We start from the raw sequence: 24,065 nt of genomic DNA on the forward strand, positions 1-24,065 counted from the left end.
AATTTCAATTTTTAATTAATTATTTATTATTCATTTTTTATTATTTGATATATTTTCTTCATTTTTTTCTATTAAAACTTACACTTAATAAAAGCAGTTTATTTGTTTTGCATTGTAGTATTTTTAATTATAAAAGTTAATTTAAAACATTTAAGCTCTTTTAATTTATTTGACTTGTTTTCCTTTTTCTTTTTATTATGATTTCTTATTTTTTGATTCTTTGTTAATTCTATTTATTATTGATTAATTAATCTTATTATTTCATATTATTTTTTCATTTTTTCCTCCTAATTAAGTATAGTGAAATGCCTATTTTATTTAAAAAAGGCGAAATGGAATATATCTTAATAACATAATTAATAAAGCTAAATTAGCTTAAAATAGCTTTATTTTTTAGTTTTTAGAAAGCTTTAAATTCAGAAAATGTAAAACTTGAAATTATAAATACCATATATTCTTAAAACATATCATTTTTTTTGAAAAAAATAAATTTTGAAAACCTAGGATGGAAAAAAATTAATGCAAAATATTTAAAATTTTAATTTTATAAAATATAAAACTGGTATATAAAACTCGCTTTTTGTAAATTTGTATGACAGCTTACTTTACTTAATGATTTTTTTTTCTTCAATATTAAAAAAGTGGGGATTATATTTGTTCACTGGGAGCATTAGGCTTAGGCTCTGCTTTAGAAAATTGCATTAATCTCTCAAATTTGACACTTGAACTTGAGTAAAAACAGTTTATTTGTTTTGGATTGTGATATTTTTAATTATAAAAACTAATTAAAAACAATAAAGAACATTTTTCTTTTTCTTTTTATAGTGCTTGCTTTATTTTTGTTCTTTCTTTATTAATTAACCTCATCATTTATTTTTAACTTTTGCTTTTATTATTAATTAATTAATCTTATTATTTCATATTTTTTCCTTCTAATTAACTATTTAATGAAATATTTTATCTTCAATATTTAAAAAGTGAAAATTAAATTGGTGCAAAGGGCGCATCAGGTTTAGGTCTTGCTTTAGCAAAGTGTATTAATCTCTCAAATTTGACACTTAATCTTGGGTAAAAACAGTTTATTTATTTTGGATTGTGATATTTTTAATTATAAAAACTAATTAAAAACAATAAAGAACATTTTTCTTTTTCTTTTTATTGTACTTGCTTTATTTTTTGTTCTTTCTTAGTTAACTAAGCTCATCATTTTATTTTCAACTTTTGCTTTTATTATTAATTAATTAATATTATTATTTCATATTTTTTCTTCATTTTTTCCTTCTAATTAACTATTTAATGACATATTTTATCTTCAATATTTAAAAAGTGTAAATTAAATTGGTGATGAAGGTGCATCAGGCTTAGGTTCTGCTTTAGCAAATTGCATTAATCTCTCGAATTTGACACTTGACCTTCAGTAAAAACAGTTTATTTATTTTGGATTGTGATATTTTTAATTATAAAAACTAATTAAAAACAATAAAGAACATTTTTCTTTTTCTTTTTATTGTGCTTGCTTTATTTTTTGTTCTTTCTTTGTTAACTAAGTTCATCATTTTATTTTCAACTTTTGCTTTTATTATTAATTAATTAATCTTATTATTTCATATTTTTTCTTCATTTTTCCTTCTAGATAACTATTTAATGATATACTTTTTCTTCAATATTTAAAAAGGGATAATGAAATTGGTGACGAAGGTGCATCAGGCTTAGGTTCTGGTTTAGCAAAGTGCATTAATCTCTCAAATTTGACACTTATCCTTTGGTAAAAACAGTTTATTTGTTTTGGATTGTGATATTTTTAATTATAAAAACTAATTAAAATCAATAAAGATCCTTTTTCTTTTTATTGTGCTTGCTTTATTTTTTGTTCTTTCTTTGTTAACTAAGCTCATCATTTTATTTTCAACTTTTGCTTTTATTATTAATTAATTAATCTTATTATTTCATATTTTTTCTTCATTTTTCCTTCTAATTAACTTTTTAATGATATATTTTTTCTTCAATATTTAAAAAGGGATAATTAAATTGGTGACTGAATTGAATTGAATTGAAATACTCGCACATAGATATGCACTCAGAATACATCTTATTTTAAATATATTTGTAATAGTTTACATTATTATTTTTGTTTTTTTCTTTTTAGTGTTTATAATGTATATAAACACATTCATTTTTATAATTATTAAGGAAAAGCCTATTAGTGAGGTGGTTTGACCTCTCACTAATAAGGCAAAATGTGTTCAGGTTAAATTGGTGACAAAGGTGCATCAGGCTTAGGTTCTGGTTTAGCAAAGTGCATTAATCTGTCAAATTTGACACTTAGCCTTGGGTAAAAACAGTTTATTTGTTTTGGATTGTGATATTTTTAATTATAAAAACTAATTAAAAATAATAAAGCTCTTTTTTCTTTTTCTTTTTATTGTGCTTGCTTTATTTTTTGTTCTTTCTTTGTTAACTAAGCTCATCATTTTATTTTCAACTTTTTCTTTCATTATTAATTTATTTATCTTATTATTTCATATTTTTTCTTCATTTTTTACTTCTAATTAACTATTTAATGATATATTTTTTCTTCTATATTTAAAAAGTGGTAATTAAATTGGTGATGAAGGTGCTTCAGGCTTAGGTTCTGCTTTAGCAAATTGCGTTATTCTCTCAAATTTGACACTTGAACTTGAGTAAAAACAGTTTATTTGTTTTGGATTGTGATATTATTAATTATAAAAACTAATTAAAAACAATAAAGCTCTTTTTTCTTTTTCTTTTTATAGTGCTTGCTTTATTTTTGTTCTTTCTTTATTAATTAACCTAATCATTTATTTTCAACTTTTGCTTTTATTATTAATTAATTAATCTTATTATTTCATATTTTTTCTTCATTTTTTCCTTCTAATTAACTATTTAATGGTATATTTTTTCTTCAATATTTAAATAGTGGTAATTAAATTGGTGATGAAGGTGCTTCAGTCTTAGGTTTTGCTTTAGCAAAGTGTATTAATCTCTCAAATTTGACACTTAATCTTGGGTAAAAACAGTTTGTTTGTTTTGGATTGTGATATTTTAAATTATAAAAACTAATTAAAAATAATAAAGATCTTTTTTCTTTTTCTTTTTATTGTGCTTGCTTTTTTTTTGTTCTTCCTTTGTTAATAAAGCTCATCATTTTATTTTAAACTATTTGCTTTTATTATTAATTAATTAATCTTATTATTTCATATTTTTTCTTCATTTTTCCTTCTAATTAACTATTTAATGATATATTTTAAAAAGTTAGAATTAAATTGGTGCAAAGGGTGCATCAGACTTAGGTTCAGGTTTAGCAAAGTGCATTAATCTCTCAAATTTGACACTTCATCTTAAGTAAAAACAGTTTATTTCTTTTGGATTGTGATATTTTTAATTATAAAAACTAATTAAAATCAATAAAGATTCTTTTTCTTTTTATTGTGCTTGCTTTATTTTTTGTTCTTTCTTTGTTAATTAAGCTCATCATTTTATTTTCAACTTTTTCTTTTATTATTAATTAATTAATCTTATTATTTCATATTTTCTCTTCATTTTTTCCTTCTAGATAACTATTTAATGATATACTTTTTCTTCAATATTTAAAAAGGGATAATGAAATTGATGCAAAGGGTACATCAGGCTTAGGTTCTGCTTTAGCAAAGTGTATTAATCTCTCAAATTTGACACTTAATCTTAGGTAAAAACAGTTTATTTGTTTTGGATTTTGATATTTTTAATAATAAAAACTAATTAAAAACAATAAAGATCTTTTTTCTTTTTCTTTTTATTGTGCTTGCTTTATTTTTGCTCTTTCTTTGTTAATTAAGCTCATCATTTTATTTTCAACTTTTGATTTTATTATTAATTAATTAATCTTATTATTTCATATTTTTTCTTAATTTTTTCCTTCTAATTAACTTTTAAATGATATATTTTTTCTTCAATATTTAAAAAGGTTAAATTAATTTGATGCAAAGGGTGCATCAGGCTTAGGTTCTGCTTTAGCAAAGTGCATTAATCTGTCAAATTTGACACTTGAACTTGAGTAAAAACAGTTTATTTGTTTTGGATTGTGATATTTTAAACTATAAAAATGAAAATAAAACAAAAAAGTTCTTTGAATTTATTTGATTTATTATTTTATCTTTTTTATTGCACTAATATTTTTATCTTTATTAATTTAAAGAATAATTTTTAATTTGAAAGTTTATTCTATTTTGATATTTATTTAAAATTTACACAAATTTATTATAAAATTTTTAGCTCAATGAATAAATTCAAAGTAATAAGCAAGTGTCTTAAATTAAAAAGATTAGTTGCCTTTAAGATATGCAGCTGGTGAAAAAAGGATGAATAAATATAAAATGTTTGAACAATATTATATATATATATTTTATTATATAATATTTTGAAAAAGTGTTTTTAACCTAAAATAAAAATAGATTTAATTATTGATTTTATATTTATAAATATCATTCATATTTTTGTAAGTAAATGAATTATTTATTATAAATAAAAAAATTTAAAAATTAAATTTACTTAAATAAATTAAATCCTCTTAAGCAAACAATCCTACGAATTCTCCAAAAAAAATCAAATAATTTGAAAGTTTTAGTTTTATATTACCGTATTTTCACGATAAGACAGCCGACCGAGAAACCGAGGACTTAAAAAATTTTCAATTTTTTAAAAAATTTAAATTATGTCTTAAGAAAATTTAAAATGATTAATTTATGTGAGGTTTTATGTTATGTATTTTTAGCATGAAATATTGAATTTAAATTTTTGTTTATTAAACTTGCAAATTAGTTAAATTAATAAAAAAAGTTTTATAAAAACACTATTTCGAGAAAAATAAATCAATTAAAAAGCTATTAAATAAATTATATTGCCTTAAATTTATTTTTTATATTTAAAAAAATATCACAATCAAAAAAAATTTAATTTTTTTTACTAAAGATTAAGTGTCAAATTTTTGTGCACTCAAATTATTTCTAATTTAATTTTTTAAGAATGGTATTTAAAAATCTTTTTGTTAGAAAAATTAAAAAATATGTTAAAATATAGAATTTTAAAGAACAAGATTAAATTCAAAATACAAATTAATAAATATTTATTTATTTATAGAGTAATTTTTTACAAATTTATAAGTAAATTAAGAAATAGTAAAAAGCTAGGTGCTTATGATTTTTTATTGTTAATTAATTGAATTTTACTTTAAAATAATTTAGAAATTAAATCAATTTTTTTGCAGTTATAACTAAATTTATTCAGAAAGAATTAAATATTTAGCAATAATAAGAAATTAATTTTATTTTAATTAATCTTTGGAAAAATTAAAATAATTATCATTTATAGATCAGCTTAGATTTTTAAATAGGTATTTAAAAAATTTATTATAAAAAATATTTTAATTGATCTCTGTCAAAAAAATTATCTTTTATAGCTCTACTTAGAAATTAAATGCTAAATTTATATTTAATATATTTTTAGGGAAAATTTACTTGGCTAAGAGGGAGCAAACATTATTAGTATGTGCTTAAGAACATTTTTATCGATTAATTGTTTATATCTTGATTAAAGGTAATTTACTATAAAACAAATCAAATTAAAGTAAAAGATAAAAATATGCGAAAATAAAAAATTTAATTTAAAAAAATTATTTTTTTTATTTATTAATTTATAATATAGATGTAATTAGATTAATGCAAGAATTGAGAATCTAATATCAAATTTTAAAAAAATGAAAAGATTATATTGCATCAAAATAGAATTTTGAAAAAAAGAGTAGAGCAATTATATAAAGACAATATAATAATCAAGATTTTAAACTTTTATGGATATAGAAAAACAATTATTTAATTTAAATATTTGCTTTAGATAAACAAATAAAAATAATTAAATAAATAAATTTATTTTAATTACCTTAAAAATAATTATTCTGCTTTATGATTTTTTAATTTGAATATTTAAGTAATTTCATTTATAAATACAAAAAAATAATAAATCTATCTATCTATCTATGTTTTAGGTTATTTATTCAATTACAAAATATTAAAAAATAAAAACATATTATATTAAAGTATTCAATATATTTTTATTTATTTTTCCTATTTCACCACTTTTTTATCACCAATAATATATTCTTAAGTTAACTAATCTTTTTAACTTGAGACACTTTTCATTCAATTATTTTGATTTATTAATTTTTGTTCTATTTTTAATATAAATTACTGTAAATTACTAAAAAAAAATAAATAGAATATAATTTTATATTTTAATTAGATAAATAAAAGTTTAGAACAATAAAAAATTATTGTGAAATCAAATAAATAAATTATAAGAACAGTTGTATTGTTTTATATTCAAAAATATCACTATTCAAAATAAATAAACTATTTTTACCCAAGATAAAGTGTCAAATTTGAGAGATTAGTGATCTTTCCTAAACTAGAGCCTAAGCTAGATAAATCTTTATCTTCTATTTAATTTTACCTTTTTAAATATTGAAAAAAAAATAAATAGTTAATTAGTTAGTTATTTAGTTAGATGGAAAAAATTAATTAAATTAATAAAAAGTTTCAGCAAAATGAAAAAAAGAAAAATAAATCAAATAAACTATTAAATAAATGAAAAGTTGGTTAAATTGTATTTTCATTTTTATATTAAAAATATTAAATTCCAAAACAAATAAACTGCTTTTACGAAAGATTAAGTGTCAAATTTGAGAGATGAGTGCACTCTCCTAAACCAAAAATTAAGCCTAAAGCCCCTTCACTGCCAATTTTGTTTTCACTTTTTAAATATAGAAGAAAAATATTTAGTTGAAATAATAAGAAATTAATTAATCATTTAATAATAAAACAAAAGTTGAAAATGAAAAAATGTGTTAAATTAATAAACATACAAATAAATAAATAAAATACAAGCAGAATAAAAAAGAAAAATAAATCAAATAAAAATCTAATAAATAAATTAAAAGAGTTAATTAATTATATTGTTTTCAATTAATTTCAAAAATATCATAATCAAAAACAGATAGATTGTTTTTACATTAGATGAAGTGTCAAACTTGAGAGATTAGTGCACTTTCCTAAAACAGAACCTAAGCTTAAGGCCCCTTCTCCACCAATTAAATTCCACCTTTTTATACATTGAAGAAAAAATATATACTTATTAAGTAAGTTATAAGGAAAAAATGAAGAAAAAAAATGAAATAATAAAAAATTAATTAATTAATAATAAAAGAAAAGTTAAAAATGTGTTAAATTAACAAACAAATAAATAAATAAATAAAAATATAAGCAGAATAAAAAAAGAAAAATAAATCAAATAAAAAGCTAATAAATAAATTCAATGTTAGTTATATTCGTTATTATTTTCAAATATATCATAATCCAAAACAAATAAGTTGTTTTTACGAAAGATCAAGTGCTAAATTTGAGAGATTAGTGCAATTTCCTAAACCAGAAACTAAGCCTGATGCTCCAATTGCACCAATTTTATTCCATCTTTTTAAATATTTAAAAAAATATATAGGTTTATTGGTTAGTTAGAAGGAAAAAATGAAGAAAAAATATGAAATAATAATAAATTATTAAATAATAATAAAATCAAAAGTTGAAAATGAAAAAATAAATTAAATTAATAATAAAACAAATAAATAAATGTATAAACACAATCACAAAAAAAGAAAATTAAATTCTAATCAAATATAAATTATAAGAGTTATTTTTTTAGTTTTAAATTCCTTTTTATATTCAAAATTAGCATAATTAATAAAAAATAAACTGTTTTTACTAAAGTGTAAGTGTCAAATTTGAGAGATTAGGGCACTTTCCTAAACCAGAACTTAAGTCTGATGCACCTTTTGCACCAATTTTATTTTCACTTTTTAAATATTGAAAAAAATAAATAGTTAATTCATAAGCAAGAAGCAAAAGACAAAGAAAAAATATGAAATAATAAGAAATAATTTAATTGAAAATAAATATTAAAAAAAATGAAAAATAAATAAATAAAATAAATTTCTAATAAATAAATAAATAAATAAATTAAAACAGTTAGTTATGTTGTTTTAAATTTATTTTTATATTTAAAAATATAACAATCAAAAACAAATAAATGTTTTACAAAAGATCAAGTGCCAAATTTGAGAGATTAGTGCTATTACCTAAACCAGAACTTAAGCCTGCTGCACCAATTGCACCAATTTAATTTTTTCTTTTTAAATATTGAAGAGAAAATATATAGTTAATTGGTTAGTAAGAAGGAAAAAAATGAAGAAAAAATATGAGATAATTAATAATAAATTAATTAAATAATAATAAAATAAAAAGTTGAAAATTAAAAAATGTAGAAAATTAACAGGTAAGTAAATAAACAAATAAAAAATAGAATATAAAAAAAGATAAACAAATCAAATAAAAAAAAAGCTAATTAATAAATTAAATGAGCTAGTTAAATTGTTTTAAATTCATTTTTATATTCAAAAATATCACAATCCAAAACAAATAAATTATTTTAACCTTAGAGAAAGTGTCAAATTTGAGAGATTAGTGCAATTTCCTAAATATGAACCTAAGCCTGAAGCACCTTCATCACCAATATAATTCAACCTTTTTAAACGTTAAAGAAAAAATATATTCTTTATTAGTTAATTTAAAGGAAAAAATGAAAAAAAATACATTCTTTATTAGTTAATTTGAAGGAAAAAATGAAGAAAAAATATGAAATAAGAAATGGATTAATATATAAATAATAAAAACAAAAATAAGAAATTAAAAAATCAGCAAATTAACAAAAAAATAATGAAATTTATAAAAGAAATACAAAAATAGAATAAAAAAAAGAAATAAATCAATTCAAAAGCAAATAAATTAATAAATTAAAAGAGTAAGTTAGTTATATAGTTTTAAATTCATTTTTATATTCAAAAATATCACAATACAAAACAAATAAATTGTTTTTACCTTAGATCAAGTTCCAAATTTGAGAGATTAGTGCATTTCACTAAACCAGAACCTAAACCTGACCCACCAATTTTACCAATTTAATTCAACCTTTTAAATATCGAAGAAAATATTTAAGCTAATTAGCAATGTAAAAGCAAGAAATGGAGAAAAAATATGAAATGATAAGAAATTAATTTATAAGTAATAAAGGCAAAAAATTTGAAAATAAAAAAATGAGTTAAATTAATAAATAAACATAGAAATAAATAAAAAAAACACAAGCAGGAAAGAAAAAATAAGTAAAATAAATAAAATAAAAGGCTAAGCTATGTTGTTTTAAATTCATCGTTATATTCAAAAATATCACCAATCAAAAATAAATAAACTGTTTTTACCATAGATGAAGTGTCAAATTTGAGAGATTAGTGCACTTTCCTAAACCAAAACCTAAGGCTAATGCACCTTCGTCACTAATTTTATTACACCTATTTAAATATTGAAGAAAAAACAAAGAGTTAATGAGTTATAAGATAAAAATATGAAATATAAAAATTAATTAATTGATTATAAAAGTAAGTTGAAAAAGAAAAAATGTATTAAATTAACATACTAAGAAATAAAAAAATAAATAAAAAACACAAGCAGGAAAAAAATAAATAAATCAAACTAAAAGCTAATAAATAAATAAATTAATTAATTAAAAGAGTTAGTTATATTGTTTTAAATTTATTTTTTATTCAAAAATATCACAATCCAAAACAAATAAACTTTTTTTACGAAAGATTAAGTGTCAAGTTTGAGAGATTAGTGCAATTTCCTAGACTCTAACTTAAACCTTATGTACCAATTAGACCAATTTAATTTTCGCTTTTTAAATATTTAAGAAATAATATACAGGTAATTAGATATTTAGATGAAAAAAATGAAGAAATAATATGTAATAAAAAGAAATTAATTAAATAATAATAAGCCAAATGTTGAAGTTGAAAAAATGAGTTTAATAAAAAACAAATAAATAGATAAAAAAACAAATCCAATAAAAAGCTAATAATTTTTTTTGTTTTAAATTCATTCATCATTATATTCAAAAATATAACAATCCAAAACAAATAAGCTTTTTTACGAAAGATTAAGTGTCAAATTTGAGAGATTAGTGCACCTTCCTAAACCAGTACCTAAGTCTGATCCACCTTAATCACCAATTTAATTTTCTCTTTTTAAATTTTGAAGAACAAATTTATAGTTAATTAGTTGGTAAGAAGGAAAAAATGAAGAAAAAATATGAAATTAATTAATTAATTAATAGTAAAAGTTGAAAATGAAAAAATGATTTAAATTAATAAACAAACAAAGAAATAAAAAAAATAAAAGAAGAATCAAATAAAAAGCTAATAAATAAATAAATAAAAAGAGTTAGTTATTATTAATATATTTTTTTATTCAAAAATACCAAAATCAAAAACTAATAAACTATTTTTACATAAGATCAAGTCTCAAACTTGAAAGATTTATACACTTTCCCAAACCAGTACCTAAGTCTGATACACCAACTGCACTAATTTTTTTAATCCTTTTTAAATATTGAAGAAAAAATAAAAAGTTAGTTAGTTAGTTGTAAGGAAAAAATGAACAAAATGTATAAAATATAAAAAAATAAATAATTAACAATTAAAATGAAAATTGAATAAAAATTAAGTTAAAATAATTAAAATATATTTTTATATAAAATTAAATGAAAATAGATGATAATTTTAATTATAAAAATAATAATGCAAATCAGATGAAAACAAATAAATAAATAAATTAAAAAAACATTAATAATAAAAATAATAATAATATTAATATGTCGAATATACATTTTTTTCAGATCAATGTGGAGAACTTAAAAAGATTAAAGTGAGGAGTTTAAAAGCTTATTTATTAAAAAAAAATAATTTAAATAATACGAATAAAAAAATAAATATTTACTTATTCTAGATTATTAAAATATGTTTTCTATTATATCATTTAATTTATTTTTATTTATTCAAAAATATTGAATGAAATTCAATTTTTGGGAGTTTAATTAATAATAAATTAATTAACTTTTATATCCAATTAGTTGGATTAAAAGAATAAAATTAACTTAAATAATTATCAAATACAAATTTTAAACTTGCTATGAGGAAGAGAATTCACAAAAAGCTAGTGTAATATTATTTGATGATTAAATCTTAACATTTCTGTTAAAAACTTCTACTTATAAAAATAATAAGAACCAAAGAAGGGTATTCAGTCATTTGTTGATAAAATTATATAAATAAATTAGTTAATTTGCTATAACTTTGATAAAATAATTTTAATTTACCAGATTTTTCTATTTTATTAGAGTAATAAGTCGAATAAGTTATTTTCGCAAGAACATGCTATTTAGGTATATATTGCATGCACCCTTTTAACGCTCTTGACTTATCTTTTTAAAATAGATTATACATTTTTATTATGGTAAATATTTTTAAAGATTAGTAAACTATGTAAATAAATTTGGATATTTATTTACTAACATAGAAATTTTAATAATCAATAAATTTGAAGAATTTATTTATTCTAATAAAGAAGCGAAGAAGTTTATGATGAGGTGAATTTGCGCCAGATATTAGTTTGTTATAACAAATTGTGGAATATATTAAATAAAAAATATAGTTAGTATTATAATATCTTTAATAAATTGTAATGCTCAATTTCCGTGCAAATTCATACTTTCATTTTATTTATTTTTGAAATTATAATAAACTAATTTATTAATTAATTATAATTCTATTATATAATATATATAAAAATCATTTTTTTAATAAATAAATAAATTAATAAAAAATCTATTTCATAATAAGTGGCATTCAAACCATGAAATTATTGGATTGCATCTTGCTATAATTAGAGATATTACAAATATTAAATTACAGAGCTAAAACAGAAAAATCTACTTATAAACATTATTTTTATAATATTTAAGTACATTAACAACTAAAATTATTTAAAATAGGACTAAATAAATAACTGGCCATCTCTAATTCCTACTATATATTTTTTTATTTTATTATTTTAAATACAAATATTAAGTTTAAATAGTGAATGTTAAATTAATTTTTCTGTGATATCTCTTCATTAAACCAAATATATAAATTAATATTTGATAATTAATTAATTATTATATTTATTTGTTCTTTTTATCCATCTATAATTAATTAATTAAATTTCATAAATTGCTATTCAATATTTTTGAAAAAAAATAAATGATGTAATAGATTAAAGAATATTATAATTTAGAAGAAGTAATTATTAATTTTTTTATTAATATCCTTTAAATTTATATAAATTAATAAAAAAAGTTTAATAGTTCTTCACTTTTATCTCATTAGGTTCTCCATATTGATTTTCGGTATATTTAATTAAAAAATATTAATTTTATTATTCTTAATATTTTTTGTATATTCAATTTTCTATTTATTTAAATAAATAATTTCTATTATTGAAATTATCATAATTTTTTATTGATTTTTATTAAAACAAAAATTTTTTACTATTTTAACTTAATTTTCATATCAATTTTTTTTAATTATTTATTAATCATTTTTTATTATTTGATATTTTTTCTTCATTTTTTGCTATTAAAACTTACACTTAATAAAAGCAGTTTATTTGTTTTGCGTTGTAATATTTTTAATTATAAAAGTTAATATAAAACATAAAAGCTCTATGAATTTATTTGATTTATTTTCTTTTCTTTTTTTTTTATTATGATTTCTTATTTTTTGATTCTTTGTTAATTTTATTTATAATTAATTAATTAATCTTTTTATATCATATTTTTTCTTCATTTTTCCCTCCTAATTAACTAGAGTGAAATGCCTATTTAATTTATAAAAGGCGATATGTAATAAATCTTAATAACATAATAAATAAAGCTAAATTAGCTTAAAATAGCTTTATTTTTGAGTTTTTAGAAAGCTTTAAATTCAGAAAATGTAAAATTTGAAATTATATATACCATATATTCTTAAAACATATCATTTTTTTTTTTGAAATAAAAATACATTTTGAAAACCTTTTTAATTATAAAAACTATTTAAAAATAAAAAAGCTCTTTTTTCTTTTTCTTTTAATTGTGATTGCTTTTTTTTTTTCTTTTATTGTTAATTAAGCTCATCATTTTATTTTCAAATTTTACTTTTATTATTAATAAATCTATCTAATTATTTCATATTTTTTCTTCATTTTTTCTTTCTAATTTACTATTTAATGATATATTTTTTCTTCAATATTTAAAAAGTGACAATTAAATTGGTGCAATGGGTGCATCAGGCTTAGGTTCTGCTTTAGCAAATTGCATTAATCTCTCAAATTTGAAACTTGACCTTACGTAAAAACAGTTTATTTGTTTTGGATTGTGATATTTTTAATTATAAAAACTAATTAAAAACAATAAAGCTCTTTTTTCTTTTTATTTTTCATGTGCTTGCTTTTTTTTTGTTCTTTCTTTGTTAATTAAGCTCACTATTTTATTTTCAACTTTTGCTTTTATTATTAATTAGTTCATCTTATTATTTCATATTTTTTCTTCATTTTTTCTTTCTAATTTACTATTTAATGATATATTTTTTCTTCAATATTTAAAAAGTGACAATTAAATTGGTGCAAAGGGTGCATCAGGCTTAGGTTCTGCTTTAGCAAATTGCACTAATCTATCAAATTTGACACTTTACCTTAAGTAAAAACAGTTTATTTGTTTTGGATTGTGATATTTTTAATTATAAAAACTAATTAAAACATTAAATCTCTTTTTTGTTTTTCTTTTTCTTTTTATTGTACTTGCTTTTTTTTTATTCTTTCTTTGTTAATTAAGCTGACTATTTTATTTTCAACTTTTGTTTTTATTATTAATTAGTTCATCTTATTATTTTATATTATTTCTTCATTTTTTCCTTCTAATTAACTATTTAATGATATATTTTTTCTTCAATATTTAAAAAGTGGCAATTAAATTGGTGATGAAGGTGCATCAGGCTTAGGTTCTGCTTTAGCAAATTGCATTAATCTCTCCAATTTGAAACTTTTTATTCGGTAAAAACAGTTTATTTGTTTGGGATTGTGATATTTTTAATTATAAAAACTAATTAAAAACAATAAAGCTCTTTTTTTCTTTTTTTATATTGTGCTTACTTTTTTTTTGTTCTTTCTTTGTTTTAAAGCTCATGATTTTATTTTCAAATTTTACTTTTATTATTAATTAGTTCATCTTATTATTTCATATTATTTCTTCATTTTTTCCTTCTAATTAACTATTTATTGATATATTTTTTCTTCAATATTTAAAAAGTTCTAATTAAATTGGTGATGAAGGTGCATCAGGGTTAGGTTCTGCTTTAGCAAATTGCATTAATCTCTCAAATTTGACACTTTTAATTGGGTAAAAATAGTTTATTTGTTTTGGATTGTGATATTTTTAATTATAAAAACTAATTAAAAACAATAAAGCTCTTTTTTGTTTTTGTTTTTCTTTTTATTGTGCTTGCTTTTTTTTGTTCTTTCTTTGTTAATTAAGCTCATGATTTTATTTTCAAATTTTTCTTTTATTATTAATTAATCTATCTTATTATTTCATATTTTTTCTTCATTTTTTCCTTCTAATTAACTATTTAATGATATATTTTTTCTTCAATATTTAAAAAGTGACAATTAAATTGGTGCAATGGGTGCATCAGGCTTAGGTTCTGCTTTAGCAAATTGCATTAATCTCTCAAATTTGGCACTTCACCTTAAGTAAAAACAGTTTAATTGTTTTGGATTTTTACATTTTTAATCATAAAAACTAATTAAAAACAATAAAGCACTTTTTTCTTTTTCTTTTTATTGTGATTGCTTTTTTTTTATTCTTTTTTGTTAATTAAACTCATCATTATATTTTCAACTTTTGCTTTTATTATTAATTAGTTCATCTTATTATTTCATATTATTTCTTCATTTTTTCCTTCTAATTAACTATTTAATGATATATTTTTTCTTCAATATTTAAAAAGTGGCAATTAAATTGGTGATACATACATACATACATACATACTCGCACATGGTGACATGCACTCGGGATAGGGGCCCTATATATAATTACTTATACATTATTATTATACGTATACCAATTTATTTATATATAATTGTGGGTAATATACTAGAAGGGAAGGGTCACCTACACCCTAATGGCATTTCTACTAATCTTCCATGATTTGACTACGCATTATGCTCGCTTCCCATTTGTATTCCAGATCTTCTGTTCAGAATGGGGCCTCCTCTTTACCTCCTATCAGATTTGGCCCTTCCCTCCTACCAAGGAGACCGCTGGTAACATTCACATTTTTACATGGAATTTCTCGAAATAAAGGGGGCGGTATAGGATTCGAACCCCCGATATCACTGCTAAGACCCTCCGACTCGCCCACTCGAGCCGCTTAGCCCTTCTTAAATTGGTGATGAAGGTGCATCAGGCTTAGGTTCTGCTTTAGCAAATTGCATTAATCTCTCAAATTTGACACTTAACCTTAAGTAAAAACAGTTTATTTGTCTTTGATTGTGATATTTTTAATTATAAAAACTAATTTAAAACAATAAAGCTCTTTTTTGTTTTTCTTTTTCTTTTTATTGTGCTTGCTTTTTTTTGTTCTTTCTTTTTTAATTAAGCTCATGATTTTATTTTCAAATTTTTTTTTTATTATTAATTAATCTATCTTATTATTTCATATTTTTTCTTCATTTTTTCTTTCTAATTTACTATTTAATGATATATTTTTTCTTCAATATTTAAAAAGTGACAATTAAATTGGTGCAATGGGTGCATCAGGCTTAGGTTCTGCTTTAGCAAATTGCATTAATCTCTCAAATTTGACACTTTACCTTATGTAAAAACAGTTTATTTGTTTTGGATTGTGATATTTTTAATTATAAAAACTAATTAAAAACAATAAAGCTCTTTTTTCTTTTTATTTTTCATGTGCTTGCTTTTTTTTTGTTCTTTTTTTGTTAATTAAGCTCATTATTTTATTTTCAACTTTTGCTTTTATTATTAATTATTCATCTTATTATTTCATATTATTTCTTCATTTTTTCCTTCTAATTAACTATTTAATGATATATTTTTTCTTCAATATTTAAAAAGTTACAATTAAATTGGTGACGAAGGTGCATCAAGCTTAATTTCTGCTTTAGTAAATTGCATTAATCTCTCAAATTTGGTACTTTTCCTTAAGTAAAAAACAGTTTATTTGTTTTGGATTATGATATTTTAAACTATAAAAACTAATTAAAACAAAAAAGCTCTTTGAATTTATTTGATAGCTTTTATTCGATTTATTTTTTTATCTTTTTTATTGCACTAATATTATTTTATTTATTAATTTAAAGAATAATTTTTAATTTAAAAGTTTATTTTATTTTGATATTTATTTAAAATTTACACAAATTTATTATAAAATTTTTAGCTCAATTAATAAATCATAAGAATTCAAAGTAATAAGCAAGTGTCTTAAATTAAAAAGATTAGTTGCCTTTAAGATAAACAAATGGTGAAAAAAGGATGAATAAATATAAAATGTTTGAACAATATTATATATATATTTTATTATATAATATTTTGAAAAAGTGTTTTTAACCTAAAATAAAAATAGATTTAATTATTGATTTTATATTTATAAATATCATTCATTTTTTTGTAAGTAAATAATTATTTATTATAAATAAAAAAATTTTAAAATTAAATTTACTTAAATAAATTAAATCCTCTTAAGCAAACCCTCAGAATTCTCCAAAAACCATCAAATAATTTGTAACTTTTAGTTTTATATTATACCTTATTAAAGGAGGGTACAAAAAAATTTTTTTTAATTTTAAAAATTTAAGCATAGTAAGGATTCTAAAAAGTGGATTATAATTTATTTTGGAATTAATTAAAGAGGATCAACATAGATTATTTTATGTTAACTTATTTTTATATTTAAAAATTGATTTAAGTGTATTTAAATAAAACATTTTTTTTAAATCAACATTTAACTTTCAATAATAAGTATTTATTTGCGTCTAGGTTTTACCAACATATGTTGTATATGTATTTTTTGAGCTAATTGATAAAGACAAATACTATGTATTATCTATTCTGATCAAATTATTATTCTATTTTCTTAGATATTTTAATTAAAAAGTACGCGAAAATCTTTTGTAGAAAGACTTTTAAGAAGTAGGTAAAAATGAGCTTGAAAAATAGTAAAAAGCTACAAATAAAGAAATAAAATTAAGAAGAAGACATTGTTAGGGATTTCTTGAAATAATACAACTATGAATATCTAAAAATGTTAGAATAAGGAGATTCTTCTCTAGTAGTAGTGGCATTTTCATAAAAACTATAATATTAAGTAGCAGTAAAGATTATAAAAACTCGTGGTGCAATAAATCAAGTCAACCTTTTATAAGTTGATAAAGAAATCTAGATTCTTTAAAATTTACAAAGTGAAATGTATGTATTAAAGATTTTTGAAAAAATAGAGGAATATAATTTAGGATTGCTTGCTATCGTTATGGAGCTTTGTGACTGTAATTAATTAATTAGTTTAAAATTGATAATTGATTATTAATTAATGTCAAAATAGGTAATTTGTCCAATATTTTTCAGTTGAATACATTTAGTATTAAATAAATATATGCGATGGCATATTAATTGTTGGAAGGGTTGAGAATTTATTAGGAATATGGTTTGATTTATAGTTAAATTCAGCCTAAAAACATTCTTTACAGCAAATCTTAGAATAAGTTTTTAATAGGTTTAATTAATTAGTAATAAATATCAAGAATGTCTACTTATATTAATTATTTATAAAAAAAGTTCACTATGGTTTTTTTAAGCCACATAAGTACTCCTTTTCTTAAAAAAAATCTGATGTAAATTTTATTTTTGTTTATTTAGATTTATTTTATATTAACTAAATAATAATATAAAAGCTTCCTTCTATTTCCGACATATCATCAGAAATGACAAATGAATAAAGACTTAAAAGTTTATATGTAATAATTTATATTGACTTACTTTTTCAGAGTAAAAAAATCTTTAATATATCTTAAAATAAATCAATTTATTATAGTCAGATGTATTTTCTATTGGCTTGATTTTAACTGAAGCTTTTATCTCTAGATAATTGTCACCAGAAGAGCTGAAGAATTTGAAATCATAAATCATATTTAATGTGTTCCCTTTTTTAAATAACTATGAAAACATTCGATTTTTTGACAAGATACTTTTAAAAATGATTGACCAAAATCAAGATTTAAGACTGCTACCCAAAGATTTACTCTATAACTTAAAGGCATTTGAAATTTAAGATTAATATTTAGCTCTATTTAAACTAAAAAAATATCTTAAAAAACTTCTTGTTTTAAATGTTGAAGACATTATTAAAGCAATCCATTACGATGTGTTAGAAATAAATCTAAAGTAAATAATTTTAATTTTATTATTTTAAGTTAAATAGTATAAAAGTTATTGGATTTCAGTAAAGATAAATAATAGATTCTTTTTTATCTAAATTTTAATGTTTTTCTAGAAATAAAAAATGCATTTTTTAAATAATCACACGAAAACCAAAGAGTTTAAAAAATCTTTTTCTTAAAAAGAATGAAATAAAAAAACTATTTTAACAATATACAAAACACAAATAATTGATTGGTTTAGTTAGCATAAAAATGAATAGCAAATTTGGTATTTTTTAATAGTTTTATTTAAAGTTTGCAAACTTTCATAAAATAATTTAAAAAAGGCAAGTAATAGTGCAAGATAAATAGGTTCATACAATTAAGTAATAATAATGATTGATGAGTATATGACTATTAATCTTTTTCAAAGCTTTAATTTATCAATCTTAATAATTTTGGAAAACTTTTTGTTATTATGTTAGATAGACTAAATAAAATATTTAAGACATTTTTTAATTTAATTGAAAAATTCTAAAATTTTAATCTGTTAAATTTAATTAATCAATTTTCAATCATTTTTGAGTCGAATTTTAATAATTATTTATTTATTTTTTATTTATTTATTTATTTTATTTTATTTTAATGCTTTTAATATCAAATATGAGCTTGGAGTTGAAGGTGCAAAGAGTATGGGGATTAATCTGGAAAAATGCCAAAATATAAGTTCTTTAATCCTAAATTTTGAGTAATTTTATTTGATTAATAAATATAAAAAATGAAAAGAAAATAAGCTGAATTGCTTTTATTTTAATTAAAAGATAAATCAATCTAATTCTTTTGATATTTTTTTTTTTAATTTAATTTTTAATCTTTTTAGATATAGCAAAATTGATGCAGAGACTGTTAAAGCTATTGGATAAAGTTTGGAAAAGTGTCAAAGCATTACTCATTTAGATTTAAATTTGAAGTAAATTTAAAATACTTTTTAGCTGATTAATAAATTAATTAATTAATTGGTTCTATTTATTCAGAGTAAATAATTTAGGTGAAGATGGTGCTTAAAATATAGGAATTAGCTTAGAAAAATGTTATAATATTACTTTCTTAAATCTTAATCTAGAGTATTTATTTATTAATAATAATTCAAAAAAATAAACAAGATTAAAAAAATTCTGTTTTTATTTTAATAGAAAAACTAAAATAGGACCTGAAGGAGCAAAGTATATAGGAGAAAGCTTAAAAAAGTTACTAAAATTGTCTTCATTAATATTAAACTTGGAGTAGCTATTTTTACCTTTAAAATTATAATAAAAATTTTATTTTTTAATTTTTTTGTTAAATTTCAGATGAGTTTATTAAAAATTATTTTTAGTTCTAATAATTTAGGTTTAGAAGGAGTTTAAAATATTGGATTAAGCTTAGAAAAGTGTTAAAACCTTACTTCTTTGAGCTTAAAGATAAAGTAATTTTTAAAATATCATATTAATTAGTTTAAAATTAATAAAATAAAATCAAATGCTATTTAACAGTGATAATAAATATGCTAATGAAGGTTTAGAATAAATAGGAAAGAATTTATAAAACTGTCTAAAATTAGCTTCTTTAAATTTTTACATAGGGTAATTTATAAATTTAAAAAAAAAATTTGTTTTTGAAAAATAAATATTTAATGAATTAAATTTTTATTTGTTATTTATTACTTTTAATTTATTTGAATATTTATTCATTAAATTTTTTATTTTATTTTAAGTTCAATTTACTATAATCCATAAATAATTCTCATCCTAGCAAAAAATTTGAGAAAGTGTGAAAGAATAATCTAATTAAGACTCAATTTATAGTAATCAATCAATTGATTATTTATTTTTTATATCTATTAATTTGTTTTATTATTTTTTAGAAAGTTAAACATTAAATAAAATTCTGTTGATAAATTTTTAGTTATTTAAATAAATAAATTAATTATTAATTAATTTAATTTTAAAATATTTGAAAAGTTAAATTGGTTTTCATTAATTGGATGTAGGAATAAGGAGAGAGTTTATTAATAATTTAAAGAAGATGAAAAGATTGATTTTAATATCTAAATATCTAGTATGAAGAATAATTATCTATTTTAATAAGGCTATTAATAAGTTTATTTAAATAACTAGATATTTAAAAAATTTTGAAATATTTTTCATTATCTATTTATGCCATTTAAAATAATGATTTGCAATAATAAAATTTAAGATTTGTAATTATTTAAATTAATGTGTTCAGTCTGTACAATAATTATTATCTATCTTTACGTAGTTGATATTTAAATAATATTATTAACATACACAGCTAAATTTTATTTTAAAAATTTTTCAATTATTTAGAATTAAAATTAAAGTCTTGATCCATTTTTAAATTATACATATTTTATTATTTATTTATCTATTTTGCCTATTTTTATTTTTTCTTAATAAAAGTAACAATAAAAATTATCATTTTACTAACAAAAAAATAATTTCAAATATTTTTTTGATTCTGTTAAAAAAAACAAGAATAAATTGTATATATAGGTTATCAAAGGAGTGTTAAGCGATGTAAAGTTGTAAATTCTAATGCTATTTATAGATGTATACCTGGAATAAACGGCAATATATTAGAGAATTATCTTTCCAATTATTCAAAACCAAGAAATAACGGTAATTTATTTCTTTGATTTCAATTTAACATAATAAATCTCTATTAAAATAGTTTGATGGGTCTTGCATTACCATGCATAATTTTCCATTGCCTATACCCATAGACTGACTCCATTTAAAGTTTAAATCAGATAATCTTCTATAGTCTATATATAAGTGTCAGACCATGGTTTCTCTTTTATCTGTTCTGATGATTTACAAATCTGTCTTCATTTTCATAGAGATTCCTCACCAAATAATAACCTTTTTTTTATTCTCTTTAATCAAAATTTCAGGTCTTGATTCATAAGCAGGTTGCAACCAAATCAACCAAAGATTTATTCTCAAATATCTGAATTGAAACTTCATCTATAAACAAGCAATTTGTGAATTTATCATTTTTATGAAGTCACAATATTTCTATCTCTTTTCGGTGTTAGATGGAGTGGTATCTCTAATATTTAGGTTTAGTTCCTATAAATCCTAAATAATTTTAGCTTTTTTAGTGAATTACTGATCCAAACAAATGGAAATGGTACATAAATGTATGTTGAGAAAAGCTATTCTGTTAATTATTTTTATATATTCTAATAAAGAGATGTTAGATCTCCTATCATTTAAGTTTATTTCAGTTCGTTCATCTGTGTTATTAATTTTAAGAGGAATTTATATTCATTAGATCATATTGATAAAAAAAACAAAAATTAAAGTAGATAATTTAAGGATGGAGATAAATTTAGAAAATTGTTTGAATAAAACTAAAAACAAAAAAAAGATATTACACAAATAAGCATATTATTTTTTGAAAATTAAATAGATGCAGCTAGGATATTTAATACTGAAAAGTAAAATAAATAGTGAATATTTGCAAATATAAAATAATTTCTAATTCTAAAGAATAAAATGAAATCTTATATTTTTTCTAAACTTTTTCTTTCATGAATAAATCATCCTATTTTTATTTTAGGCTAAAAAACTTTTTCAAAATATAAAATAATAAAATATATAATTTTAATATTCAAACATTTAATTTTTATTAATCATTTTTTAGCCGCTTGTTTATCAGTATAATGTTTTTTTAAAGGCAACTAATCTTTTTGATTTAAGACACTTGCTTATTACTTTGAATTTTTATGATTAATTCATTTAGCTAAATATTTTATAATATATTTGTGTAAATTTTAAATAAATATCAAATAAAATAAACTTTAATTAAATTAATGGAATAAAAATACAAAAAATAAATCAAATAAAATCTATCAAATAAATTCAAAGAGCTTTATTGTTTTAAATTAGTTTTTATAATTAAAAATATCACAATCCAAAACAAATAAACTGTTTTTACCCAAGATAAAGTGTCAAATTTGAGAGATTAATGCACTTTGCTAAACCAGAACCTAAGCCTGATGCACCTTCGTCACCAATTTTATTCTTACTTTTTAAATATTGAAGAAAACATAAATCATTAAATAGTTAATTAGAAGGAAAAATAAAAAATAAATATGAAATAATAAGATTAATTAATTAATAATAAAAGTAAAATTTGAAAATAAATTGATGAATGTATTAAATTAACAAAAAAAGAACAAATAAAAGCAAGCACAATAAAAAGAAAAATAAAAAAGAGCTTTATTGTTTTAAATTAGCTTTTATAATTATAAATATCACAATCCAAAACAAATAAACTGTTTTTACTGAAGGTCAAGTGTCAAATTTGAGAGATTAATGCACTTTGCTAAACCAGAACCTAAGCCTTATGCACCTTTGTTACCAATTTCATTATCACTTTTTAAATATTGAAGAAAGAATATATCATTAAATAGTTAATTAGAAGTAAAAATTAAAAAATAAATATGAAATAATAAGATTAATTAATTAATTAATAATAAAAGTAAAATTTGAAAATAAATTGATGAATGAGTTAAATTAACAAAAAAAGAACAAATAAAAGCAAGCAAAATAAAAAGAAAAATAAAAAAGAGCTTTATTGTTTTAAATTAGTTTTTATAATTAAAAATATCACAATCCAAAACAAATAAACTGTTTTTACTAAAGGTTAAGTGTCAAATTTGAGAGATTAATGCACTTTGCTAAACCAGAACCTAAGCCTGATGCACCTTTGTCACCAATTTAATTATCACTTTTTAAATATTGAAGAAAGAATATATCATTAAATAGTTAATTAGAAGGAAAAATAAAAAATAAATATGAAATAATAAGATTAATTAATTAATAATAAAAGTAAAATTTGAAAATAAATTGATGATTGAGTTAAATTAACAAAGAAAGAACAAATAAAAGCAAGCACAATAAAAAGAAAAATAAAAAAGAGCTTTATTGTTTTAAATTAGTTTTTATAATTAAAAATATCACAATCCAAAACAAATAAACTGTTTTTACTTAAGGTTAAGTGTCAAATTTGAGAGATTAATGCACTTTGCTAAAGCAGAACCTAAGCCTGATGCACCTTTGTTACCAATTTAAGTTTCACTTTTTAAATATTGAAGAAAGAATATATCATTAAATAGTTAATTAGAAGTAAAAATTAAAAAATAAATATGAAATAATAAGATTAATTAATTAATTAATAATAAAAGTAAAATTTGAAAATAAATTGATGAATGAGTTAAATTAACAAAAAAAGAACAAATAAAAGCAAGCAAAATAAAAAGAAAAATAAAAAAGAGCTTTATTGTTTTAAATTAGTTTTTATAATTATAAATATCACAATCCAAAACAAATAAACTGTTTTTACTCAAGGTTAAGTGTCAAATTTGAGAGATTTATGCACTTTGCTAAACCAGAACCTAAGCCTGATGTACCTTCGTCACCAATTTAATTACCCCTTTTTAAATATTGAAGAAAAAATATATTATTAAATATAGAGTAAGTTGCCATTCAAATTTACAAAAAGTAATTTTAAATATAGCTATATGCTATTCAAAAATTTAGTGAATTTAGATCA

General features: G+C 19.5%; 6 protein-coding genes across 6 annotated transcripts in view; 5 read left to right on the forward strand and 1 right to left on the reverse strand. All coding sequences in view use genetic code 6, as the record gives it.

The window, feature by feature from the left end:
• TTHERM_00874810 (kinase domain protein) overlaps positions 1 to 2,039 on the forward strand; it is a gene marked incomplete at both ends in the record, with an annotated part of 6,852 nt that extends 4,813 nt beyond the window's left edge. The window contains 5 exons of the mRNA XM_971668.2: positions 643 to 732; positions 979 to 1,068; positions 1,328 to 1,417; positions 1,676 to 1,765; positions 2,018 to 2,039. Of these exons, the coding sequence (XP_976761.2) occupies positions 643 to 732; positions 979 to 1,068; positions 1,328 to 1,417; positions 1,676 to 1,765; positions 2,018 to 2,039 (382 nt within the window). The remainder of the gene's footprint in view (positions 1 to 642; positions 733 to 978; positions 1,069 to 1,327; positions 1,418 to 1,675; positions 1,766 to 2,017) is intronic.
• Positions 2,040 to 2,237: 198 nt separating this feature from the next.
• Positions 2,238 to 4,085, forward strand: TTHERM_00875820 (hypothetical protein; the record flags this gene model as incomplete). Its single annotated transcript, XM_971670.2, has 6 exons — positions 2,238 to 2,332; positions 2,592 to 2,681; positions 2,939 to 3,028; positions 3,274 to 3,363; positions 3,617 to 3,706; positions 3,965 to 4,085. The coding sequence occupies 6 exons, from the start codon at positions 2,238 to 2,240 to the stop codon at positions 4,083 to 4,085; spliced, it is 576 nt and encodes a 191-aa protein (XP_976763.2).
• A 1,941-nt stretch (positions 4,086 to 6,026) lies between these two features.
• Positions 6,027 to 10,970, reverse strand: TTHERM_000875849 (cyclic nucleotide-binding domain protein, putative; the record flags this gene model as incomplete). Its single annotated transcript, XM_012795301.1, has 15 exons — positions 6,027 to 6,223; positions 6,415 to 6,504; positions 6,715 to 6,804; positions 7,063 to 7,152; positions 7,431 to 7,520; positions 7,810 to 7,899; positions 8,143 to 8,232; positions 8,538 to 8,627; positions 8,982 to 9,071; positions 9,359 to 9,448; positions 9,741 to 9,830; positions 10,087 to 10,176; positions 10,444 to 10,533; positions 10,820 to 10,875; positions 10,932 to 10,970. The coding sequence occupies 15 exons, from the start codon at positions 10,968 to 10,970 to the stop codon at positions 6,139 to 6,141; spliced, it is 1,260 nt and encodes a 419-aa protein (XP_012650755.1). The 3' UTR covers positions 6,027 to 6,138.
• Positions 10,971 to 13,291: 2,321 nt separating this feature from the next.
• On the forward strand, positions 13,292 to 15,920 carry TTHERM_00875850 (hypothetical protein; the record flags this gene model as incomplete). The annotated part of the gene is made up of 8 exons (XM_971673.2): positions 13,292 to 13,362; positions 13,621 to 13,710; positions 13,974 to 14,063; positions 14,320 to 14,409; positions 14,673 to 14,762; positions 15,260 to 15,335; positions 15,388 to 15,536; positions 15,800 to 15,920. 8 exons carry the CDS (start codon positions 13,292 to 13,294, stop codon positions 15,918 to 15,920), a joined length of 777 nt encoding a protein of 258 aa, XP_976766.2.
• Positions 15,921 to 17,230: 1,310 nt separating this feature from the next.
• TTHERM_00875870 (kinase domain protein) lies at positions 17,231 to 18,696 on the forward strand (the record flags this gene model as incomplete). Its single annotated transcript, XM_971675.2, has 6 exons — positions 17,231 to 17,573; positions 17,630 to 17,800; positions 17,863 to 17,918; positions 17,979 to 18,041; positions 18,119 to 18,468; positions 18,648 to 18,696. 6 exons carry the CDS (start codon positions 17,231 to 17,233, stop codon positions 18,694 to 18,696), a joined length of 1,032 nt encoding a protein of 343 aa, XP_976768.2.
• Positions 18,697 to 18,838: 142 nt separating this feature from the next.
• Positions 18,839 to 20,546, forward strand: TTHERM_000875870 (DeliriumA protein, putative; the record flags this gene model as incomplete). Its single annotated transcript, XM_012795302.1, has 8 exons — positions 18,839 to 19,191; positions 19,324 to 19,413; positions 19,478 to 19,567; positions 19,637 to 19,726; positions 19,819 to 19,908; positions 19,976 to 20,065; positions 20,197 to 20,286; positions 20,444 to 20,546. The coding sequence occupies 8 exons, from the start codon at positions 18,839 to 18,841 to the stop codon at positions 20,544 to 20,546; spliced, it is 996 nt and encodes a 331-aa protein (XP_012650756.1).
• Positions 20,547 to 24,065: the final 3,519 nt, after the last annotated feature.

Source organism: Tetrahymena thermophila (assembly GCF_000189635.1).
Source record: "Tetrahymena thermophila SB210 genomic scaffold scf_8254822, whole genome shotgun sequence".
Taxonomy (NCBI): domain Eukaryota; phylum Ciliophora; class Oligohymenophorea; order Hymenostomatida; family Tetrahymenidae; genus Tetrahymena; species Tetrahymena thermophila.